The sequence below is a fragment of the Eretmochelys imbricata genome, chromosome 3 (genome assembly GCF_965152235.1).
Source record: "Eretmochelys imbricata isolate rEreImb1 chromosome 3, rEreImb1.hap1, whole genome shotgun sequence".
Lineage (NCBI taxonomy): Eukaryota > Metazoa > Chordata > Testudines > Cheloniidae > Eretmochelys > Eretmochelys imbricata.
Window position 1 is genome coordinate 47,952,851 of NC_135574.1, and position 10,663 is coordinate 47,963,513.

Consider the following 10,663-nt stretch of genomic DNA (forward strand, 5'->3'; position numbering starts at 1 on the left):
GAGCTCAGGAGCCAGGCAGGACGGTCCCGCATGTCGGATGTGGCCCACCTCTGATCTAGCAAGTCAAATGGTGAACTCGTTCTCAGAAGACCTGGGTTTTATTTCTGGCTTAGCTACTGGCTTGCCGGGTGAATGTGAACAAGTCACCTCACTTCCCTGTACCTCAGTTTCCCCATCTGAAACATGGGGGTGATGATAGTGACATCCTTTGCAAAGTTCATTGAGATCTATTGATGAAAAGTGCTAGATACTATAATTATTTTAGAAATGAGAACAAAATCTGACTTGTGTTTTTGGGCCAATATTAAGACATATGATAAAAAAGTTGTGTGAAAAAATTCATCAGATACAGCTGAATAATTAATACATTTAAGTCAACTGCAAGTCAATCTGTGATCAGAAAATGAGGCAAAATTAACTGAAAAATGCTTTTAGTGAATTATTCCCTCAGTTCTATTGTTTATGGTCTGTCAGCCAGTTTTCCATGCCTCTGACTGTCTACTGATCATCAGACAAGCCAATGTGAATTCATTTTGATAGCAAGCACTCATGAGAACCATGGGAAATGCTTTACTAAAATCCAAGTATATTACATCTACTAATTTCCCTGATGGATGAAACAAACCTTCTCTATATAACTTATATCTTAGTTGGTTAATATTCTAAAGTGTTTTGAGATCCTTCAAATGAAAAGTGCTGTATAAATATAAAAGTATTGTCATGTGTTGTGTCACCTAATCCAGGGAGCTGTTGTGAAAATTGGGCTTCCAAATTTACCTCAATTATGGGCTCAACTGGAAAAACTGTGAGAAAGTTCATGAAATGTCACAATAACCTATAACAACAAATATTAATAGGAAATGGGAAAAGGTACAAGAACAATTCAGAAAGACTAAAAAAAATGCCTACTGATATAATGCAAGGGCTGTGTTAAAATCATGCCTCATAGATAAGAAAAGTGAGGAACCCAGAAACCAATAAACCCAAATCAGTGTGTCAGAAATTATTCCTAATAGGTAGACAAAATAACGAGAGGGTGATCTAGTCCCCCCGTTGCGCCCCTTTTGCAATCCTCAAAAAGAGACTTTAGGGAGAAAAATTGGCTACTGGAGAGAGCTTCACCATCATGGCTGCCACCCCACAGTCTCCTGGGACCCTGGACCTTCTTCATCCTAATCCTGAAAAACGTCCTGACAGACCAGGCTACAGAAAGGGAGCCAGATGACACTCCCATTCCACCGGCTACAGCTAAATCCTGAAACACCATTTAGGATGTGAGACATTTGTTACACATACCTCTCTTGCCCCCTGTGTCCTTTTCCTTCCCCACCTTATTTCTTCTCTTTCCTATCTCCTTCCTTTTGCCTTCTGTATAATAAGAGTCTGGCGTAGCCACTAAGGCTGCATATTTTGAAACACTGCTGAAAGCCTGTTACCAGAAAGAGGAAGCTAAAAGAAATGCCCTAAACAGCCCAATGCTGGTACAAGTTTGCCAGGTCTTGGGAGAGGCTGATATGACCCTGTGCTGTGCCTGTGTTTTTCCAGCAGTTAGGCTGCAAGTAAGAGTCAACATCAGAGACAGAAGCTTCGTTTTCTATCTGTATCTCTAATAAAAGTTTAAATGGATTTTAAAGATGTGTTTGCCATGGTACTAAGTAGACTGGGGTCTCTATATACCAAACCTTGAACCTTGTTTAACATTGTTTAATAATTGGACAGACACCTTTAATGCTTTGAGCCCCCTACTTCCATCTAAATTGAACAATTGTACAATCTTTTATACACCTAAACAAGTTCTCTTCACAATTACATTTAAACTAAACAAAAAGAACAAATAAAATATTACCCACTGTAACTGTAAGATGAGAATATCAGTCTGTTCCTTATAAGCAAATATGATGCACTAATTCAGTTACAGTTATATTAACAAAATGCTGTGATAAAATTTAACATACTTTTCACTGTGTTTAGCCAAAAATGACTGTGTAGTCTGCAAAGCCTCAGATATTTGTTCCTTCCTGGTTGCTATTTCATCAGCGGAAATCTGAAAAATATACAACCAAAATTCAGTTCTCCACAGTGCATATGGCTGAAAAGAGAGAATAGAAAAGTAACCAACACACACAACTCCATTACTTTGACCCAGCCATGCTGGGCAAACTTTGGGCATTTCTGGGTGGACTAGGCCTAGATAAGGCTAGTTGTTTGTCATGGCAAAAATACTGTCATTTTTAAAAGTGGAAACCCACAGCACAAATCTTTTTGTCTAGAATTAAGCTCTTTGTCATGGACAATTACTAGGGAAACCAAATATCCTTTATTTTACAATATTTATTTAAAAGTCTATAATAGCATTTAACTAATTATTTAAAACTGTATTCGCCTACACCTGACGTATGGAAAGCCAACCTTATGCAGATTTCATGAAAGAGTCATGTTCAGTAGCTTGCTGACCGAGATGACAAAGATCATGACTTCAGAAAAAATACCTGAAAGTCACAGATTGTGTCCTGAATATCATGGCTATGACAAAGAGGAATGTAGTACCGGCTCCAACTATGAAAAACCCAAAGGGGATAGGGTGGGGCAGGGCAGCAGCCCCCAGTCCCCTTCCACATGAGCCCGTGGAGATGAGCTGGCATGGGATTGCATGCTTCACCTTGTTACAAAGTGTAGCAGTGGCTGATGCTGTGTGTGCGCTCCCTCAGTGCTTGACGGGACATTATGCCTTCTACATGCATAATATCCCCAGGATAGTGCACCTCTGTAACCGCCACAACTACAAGCTATGGCTTACAGGTCACAATAGACCCCAAAATTGTAGTTATTAATGTGGATTGGGATTTACTAACACGTTCAGCATTGGCTTTATTCTGCCAATGACTTTTACTGTTGACTTCAATGGGAACGGAGGATATGCCAACACTGAGTGCTTTTGAAAATCCCACCCATTAAGCTCACTGCTTTACAAACTGATACTTCGTAGACCAAATAGTAAAAACTAAACTGGGACTATGAAACTGTAGTAACACTTAGGGCTGGTCTACACTATCTGGGGTGGGGTGGGGTGGGGTGGGGTGGGGGAATCGATCTAAGTTACACAACTTCAGCTACATAAATAATGTAGCTGAAGTCAACGTACTTAGATCTACTTACCACAGTGTCTTCACTGCGGTGTATTGATGGGAGACGCTCTCCTGTCGATTCCCCTTGCGCTTCTTGTTGAGTGGCGTACCGGAATCAATGCTAGAGTGATCAATTTATCGTGTCTATACTAGACACAATAAATCAACCCAATTGGATTGATCGATGCCTGTCGATCCAACCAGTAGTGTCGACAAGCCCCTAGCATTGGTCCTACACAAACAAATCTGTACTACATGGTCGGCATATCCTACATGAACAGCTTTGTGAGCTTGACAATAAGGACAGTGCCAAAGCTTTATGTTTGATGTTGGTTTGCTATGTGTTTTCTGATCTAAAAGGATAATTAAATAAACTAAACTAAGTCATAAAATATTCATATGACCCTGAGGCTGCTCATACGACATCCAGCCAGATCAGCCCCAAGAGAGCAGGGAAGCAGCATGCAGTGAACAAGGGACTTCACAACTGGAAATTTATATTCACATAAACCACGTTACATCCATTAACTGCACTAAATAAATGTCTGAAACAAAGGCCCATTCCAGAGGCTAGCGAGCAACTTGGTAGCTAAATATATTAAAAAACTATTGCTTCCCTCCCTCCCCCCCTGGAAATTTTACAATTAACTGGGAGTGAAGCTTTTTAGGGTGCTGACTAAGGAGATTTCACCCTATATTTCTTACACTACACCCCAGTACAGATGACCAGATGCTCTATTTTTATGTCTGACTTTATGAACATTATCAATGTGGCAATTGATAATGAAGCAAGTCAAAAACTATATAAGGTCTCTTAACACTAAGAACAGACAAAAGGTTGTGTAGCACAGTGTCTCTGACCAGAGTGGAGAGAGATTCTTGTTTTCTTACAACCATGTTATAATATTAATATAATATATAACACGGTAGCTTAAAAACCAGCAATAACAGGTTTATAATGAATTATCGTTATCTACACTACTCCAGGAAACCATGTTAGCATAATGCTGATTCTAATCTGGACAGAGTCCAAGCTACTCACTGCCATGTTGAGAAGAAAGCATATGGCAAGAACCATGCATTTCTTCACCATCTTGGTTTCCTTTAAAAGTTAGGGTTGGTTGCCAACAATAATATTCATAATTTTTCTACTGTTCCTACTACCCACTTATCAACCTCTTCTTGTGTACTGATTAGCATTTCACTTGTAAGAGACTCTCCTTCAGAATATAATGGATGGAGAGAAGCAGATATGCAGGCCAGCAAGAAAAGTAGGAACCTCTTAACTTTAAAGTGTACATGTTATTTCTGAAAAGTGAGTAGAAGGAGGGGAGGGCATAGGACAGAGCTGGTGTAGTTAAGATGGTCTACAGAACAGACCCCAGGTTTGCTCCCTCCCTTTTTTTCCCTATATGGAAGACATGAAGATACACTGGTTGCCATTAAATAGCCAATATTTGCCAACAGTTATCTAAGAGTGCTACCTGGGGTACAAGAGTGGTTTCCTAATCTATGAATGGGTTAAAATAAGGTTTCTGACAATGGTGTGGAAATTTTTAGCGAATTGTGATTTTTCAAAATGGTAGTCACCTGACTCATAAAGGGCCAGGCCCAGCCCAGGATTGCTTCCATGAACACCAAAGGGCTGCACAGATCACTCTCTATTTTAAAGTGCACTTCTCCTTCTGAAGGAGAAATGACTCACCTTGTATTGTAACTGGAGTTCTTCAAGATGTGTCCCTCTATGAGCGCACCACATCAGGATATGTGCATGCCTGTGCACTCCGGATTGGAGGTATTTTGTCAGCAGTGTCCGCACCTGTGCATTAGATGCCCTCATGATCTGGTACAAGGGTATATAGGGAGGGGTGCATCTGCCACCACTCCAGTTCTTTTTCAACCAAGAAAGTCCCATGAGAGACTTTGAGACAGAGGGGAAGGAGGGCAGGCAATGGAGCACCCACAGGGACACACATCTCGAACAATTCCAGTTACTGCATAAGTTGAGTACCCTCTCTTTCTTCGAGTGATGTCCCTATGGGTGTTCCAGATCAGGAGACTTCCGAGCAGTACTTCCATCATAGAGAAGAGTGTTGAGAAGGTGGATTCGACAAAGATTGTAGAACAGTGTCACCAAAAGCCACATCAGCTCTGGAAAGAGTCACAAGACAGTAGAGCTGGGAGACCGTGTATATCAAAGATCAGGTGCCTTCTCTGCAGATCTCTGGGATAGGTTTGTTTCTCAGCTGGGAAAGAGAGGTAGATTGAACCCTGGTGAAGTAAGCAATAACTCTTGGAGGTGGGTGAACCCTTGAGACTTTGTACCAGGTTAAAATGCATCATGCAACCCATCTGAGTGCAAGTCGCCTGTCCTTTCATGCACCCTGCACTAGAGATAAAAAGTCTGGGTGAAGCCCTAATGGACCTAGTCCTGTCTAGGTAAAAAGCAAGAGTTCTTCTTCTCACCCTTGGGCAAGAATGCTCTGGCTGTAGAGGAGTCCAGAGTAGCTCTGATGAAATCTGTTCATTGGGTGGGAGTGACAGTAGACTTTTCCACACTGAAGCAACGGCTCAGTGAGCGGAACAGAGACAAAATCTTCTGGTTGCTGTCTGTGCTTCGAGAAATGACCAGCTTTTTCGGAAGCCTATCATCCAGATAGGAGAAAATGATTATTTCCATCTGACGAAGATGGGATGTGGCAGCCAACAGAACTTTGATAAAGACCATTCAAGCAGTGCAAAGGCTAAAAGGTACAACTCAATAGTGGTAGCGGTCTCTGTGCATCATAAAACATAGGTAACATTTGTGTGAAGCAGGCATAGCTATATGGAAATAAGTACACTGAAGGTCGAGGACAGCAAACCAATCTCCTAGGTCCAGAGTGGGAATTATTGCTCCTGTTGATCACTGCTAATTTTTGCTACCATTCTGAACTGTTAAGTGTGGACAAAGCTGTTTACTGTCCTGAACTGGTTGCCATCCCACATTTTTCTTTGGAACCAGGAAATATATGTAATAATTTCCTGACTTAGTCCCCAGGTGGCACAGGTTTGATTGCCCCCAGTGTTAACAGGGACTGCACCTGCTGCCTCAAGAGATTCTCATGAGAGGGGTCCCTGCAGAGAGAAGGAGGCGAGGAGGTAGAAGTAAGCTGAACCGGATGGAGTAATCTGTAAATATCACTTCCAAGATCCACCTCTCTTAGATGATGAGCTCTCAGGAAGGTAGGGAATGAGAGAGAGAGAGAGAGAGAGGCCCCACCAGGGTGGAGGGGGGATATGTGAAGCATAAAATCTGGAACAGGAAAGAGTTTGTGACCCTTCATCAGTGGGTCAAAATGGTCATTCAAAGATGTTGCCAATTGGAAGGTTGCAGTACAGGGCAGTCCTTTCTATTAGAACCTGGGCTTCTTCCTGAAGGGCTCAGCTGTTCTCATGAGCTGGTAGTGGACTGAGTGAGATCGTTGAGCCGTCTGTGGCCTGCTGTACTTTTTCTTTGCCATAAGTGTAAACATGCCCAGAGATCGTAGCTTCACCCAGAATCCTTAAGAAAGTGAAGTGACCCATCCATGGCATTGCTGAATAACTTGAGTCTCTTGAAGGGTGGGACCATCAATCATGTTTTGTACCTCACAGAGGATTGCAGACAAAAAGCTCTTTACCTGATTACTGCTGCAGCCATGGAGCAAGCAGCTGTGTGTTGGGGGCATCCAGTCAGAGCTGAAGAGATGTCCTGGCAATTGTCTGGCCATCTGCTACGAGAGTTTGAACTTGTTCCCTCTGATCCTGGGGCGAGTGTTCAACAAAGGGTGAAAATTTGGAATAGTTTGTAAAATTGTGTTTCGTCAGCAGGGTTTGGTAATTGGCTTCTCTGAACTGTGGCATGGCAGAGGAGTAAGTTTTTCCATGCCAGAAGGTCCAATCCTCTTTGCTTTTTATCAGAAGGTGTAGAATGGAATCGATGTTGTCTATTCCATTCATTGACTGCTTCCATGAGCAGAGAGTTGGGTGCAGAATAGGAAAATAAATATTTTGATCCTTTGGGTGGGATGTAATACTTTTTGTCCAACCATTTACACATAGGCAGTGCAGTAGCTGGGGTTTGCCACAACGTACGTGCCCAGGCCAACAGAGCATCAATAACGGGCAGGGTGATTTTGCTCAGACAAGATGTATGAAGGATGTCCAACAAGTTCTTTCTCCTGGGGTTCTTTCTCCTTCAATGGGATATATAGGATCTCCTCTATATACTTCATAAGGTCCAGAAAGGCCTTGAAATCATCAGCATAAGATGGTGAGGGAGGCATGACAGCTTCATTTGGTGATGAGGAGGATTTGTGGGAAGCTAATGTTTCATCCTCCACAGCTCTTGTCCTTTGTATGATTCTGCTGTGTGGAGGCACCAGAGTGCGGCATTTGTTGCTCTTGATGTATCCTTTTATGAGATGGTACCCTGTAAAACTAATCACCATAAGGGGCCTAGAGGTTCCAATACACCCACCTTGGTGGGGTGTAAGGGACTGGGGCAAGACCCCATTGTTATCCTTGCTAGGGTTGGGTGTATTCCTTGCTAGAGTGTACCCCGAGTGAAGGAGGTTGAAAAGGGAAATCCTGTATAGATACTTCAGAATCTAATGAGGAGTCATGTCCTGTGCCAATTGGAGGGGCAAATGATGTCAATACCAGTGGCTAAGTTGGCACCAGGGCCCCAAAGGGGTCATGTAAATGCATGGGTATCAGAGACTGTTGATAGGAAGATACCAGATGGTGCTGAGTTGGGATTGGCTGGAAATGTGTCTGTGTACCCTCAAAGAGTTTATCAGGGACTGGGGGCCAAGACATCACTGAAAATGGTAGGAGAGGGTAAGTAGGCTCTGGCAGGTGAGACGGTATTGGTGCGGAGTCTCTCTCCGTACTCCTCAGCAATGGTGACTCAGGTGCTCCACGATCTGAAGCTCCACATTAGTCAAAAGACTGGACAGTACCAGGGACTCTGAGTAGGAAATATCGGGAGTCAGACTATCTAGAGGTACCATAGATGGTGCTGAAGTACAATCAGTACATCCTTTATGTCTGGTTGCTGGAAATGGTATAGATGATTTCAGCCTGGCTCTGGAGTCCTTATCTATTGAAGCCATAGAGTTCAGTGCCAATGTAGGTACTGCTTAACAGTTTACCAGTCAGTTTCTTGGTATGCGGCATGGTCTTCTTAGCCAGTGCCATGATCTCAATAGCAGAGGGGATGGGAGCCTCAGCAGTATGCATAATGAGATGCAAGGTCTCCTGAGACCTAGATCGAGCGGGTGACTTTCCCTTTCTCGTTTCCTGTTCTGGGGAAGGAACCCTTCTCTTCTTTGATGGTTAAGATGGTTCTGAAGGGCACCCTGGGTCTTTGCTTACCATCGCAATGGAGATGGTCACCACAGCTCTGAGGATCTAGTGTACAGGGGGATGACTCAGATCCTGTTGGTGTCAGTGAGTGTTCCATTAACAAGAGTTTGAGCCTGTCCCCCATCAGTGTATTAGACCTGTTCTTATACCCTGAGTAGATCTTGAATTTGGAGGGGATGTGAGACAACTCAAGCCAGCTTTAATGTCCAATGCTGCCTTGGAAAGACCTATGGCAGGGTTCAAAGCCTGAGTTCTTGGGCACAGCGTGCACTCAAGACCGTGGATCAAAGGCCTGAGAAAAACAAAAGCACAATTCAGGCCAAAAAAAGGGAAGTGGAACCCCTGTCCCTTTTGTTAAGTGAAAATTGTGCTAAATAAAAAAAAAGAAAAAATACTTAGAAAATACAGAAATGTTAGTGAGAGGTATAGCAAGGCACTAGGCTAGCTGGAGGACACCGCAATGCTCATCTCAAGCCGCACGCAGTTGAGAGAGAACTGGAGTGGCAGCAGTTCCACGTCTCACTATATGCCCTCATACTGGAGGACCAGGATGTCTAGGATGGAAGCATGGATCCGCGGACATTGCTGACGAAAAATCTCTGATCCAGCGTGCACAGGTATGGATACATCTTGAAATGGAGCACCCATAGGGACACTACTCGAAAAAGAACCAGCTACACACAATACAAACATTGACCCTTATGTGGCCACTCAAATGTGTCCCCGTCCCACTGGTTGAGTCCTAGACAGACAATCAGAAAAGCTTTGAAATATTACTCATTGTCTCCCCCGGGTGTCTTAACATGTTAATGGGTTCCTCCTTTGCTAACTGACAGTCAAGCAAAGGAACAAATGCAAATAAAGTGAGGCAATCTGACCATCAAAGTCTCACTCAAAGAGCGCAGTGTGGGATAGGAAAGGATCCCAGTAGACCCACTCTGTATCACCTTTCCCTAAAAATAGCACTCTTGTGGGAGGCAGAAAAGAAGCCACCTTCAACTGAAGACTCATGTACTGTCTCCAATGCTCAATGGACGAGAGTAGCCCTCACCTATTCCAACTCAAAATATTTTTATTTTTTAAGAAAATGAAAACTGGTCTGGGATCTCATCCCTTCCCCACTCCCATTTCTTCTTTACTGGAGGTAGCGTGGGTATTACTAGCGCTGTAGTAACTCCTGCAAGATGAGGAAACAGACCCAGAATTGAATGTACATTGTGCAGAAGGCAGAGATCATTTATATAAGCTGTATACCCAGTTGGTTCTGCAGCTCCCAGGTTCAGAGTTGTGTTCCTTCTATATATGTGACCTTGTGCCCTGACTTTACCTCTGGATATGTCAGCCTTCTATAGTCGGAACATGTCGCATTTCGGGATCTTCACATCCCAGAGGGCAGCCTATATTTTTTTCTTAAGAGTGCTCCAAAATATCTTATTCTCTTAAATGTTTTCATATTTGTAAATGTATTTTATTAATGTTTTAAAAGCTTTCCCTCAGAAACAAATGTGAGATTAAATCTTTCTAGTATCACAAAAATATTTATGGAAATCCTTGTGCATATTAACCAGGACAAAGAGAAAAAAAAAGTGATGCTCTATCAAGAAATCTTTGAGTACCTGCTGCTTAGGCAAGTCTGCCTTTTCAGCCTTTTCTCCTTCTCCCTTGCTGAGGGTCTTGCTGATGTCTGACACCCATTTCAGTAAATCCCCAGCTTTCTCAACATGTTCTTTCTTTTCCTCTTCCATTGACTTCTGGGGGGTAATGTGCATCGTAAAAAATACATTTATTTAAACTGTTGAGATATTAAACCGCAAGACCTACAAACTCTCAATCCTCTCACAGTGCCACTATTACCACAAAAGCTACTATAGTTTGAGTAGTTTTATTTATTTATTTTACCTTATGCATTACTGTCACCTATATGAAAATATATATATGTATATGAGAAATAACTGAAGACATTAATAGAGGTGATTCCTCCAAGATATTTGCACAGATTCTAAAATGGCTACAGTACATACATATTCACACACACACAAACCATTTTATAGACAGTACAGAAACATATTAACCCTCCCAGCCCCTACTCAGTCATTAAAATCTAAATAATGCTTGTAGTCAGAAAAGCTAAAGCATCTTTGAATTGC

The 10,663-nt window shown here is 42.5% G+C and overlaps 1 protein-coding gene across 6 annotated transcripts in view; it reads right to left on the reverse strand.

Annotated features, from left to right (window-relative positions):
- DST (dystonin) overlaps positions 1 to 10,663 on the reverse strand; it is a 468,940-nt gene that overhangs the window by 161,674 nt on the left and 296,603 nt on the right. For all 6 annotated transcript variants that reach the window (XM_077811595.1, XM_077811594.1, XM_077811599.1 and 3 more), the window contains 2 exons: positions 10,133 to 10,267; positions 1,956 to 2,044 (listed from right to left, as the gene is read on the reverse strand). In XM_077811595.1, the coding sequence (XP_077667721.1) occupies positions 1,956 to 2,044; positions 10,133 to 10,267 (224 nt within the window). The remainder of the gene's footprint in view (positions 1 to 1,955; positions 2,045 to 10,132; positions 10,268 to 10,663) is intronic.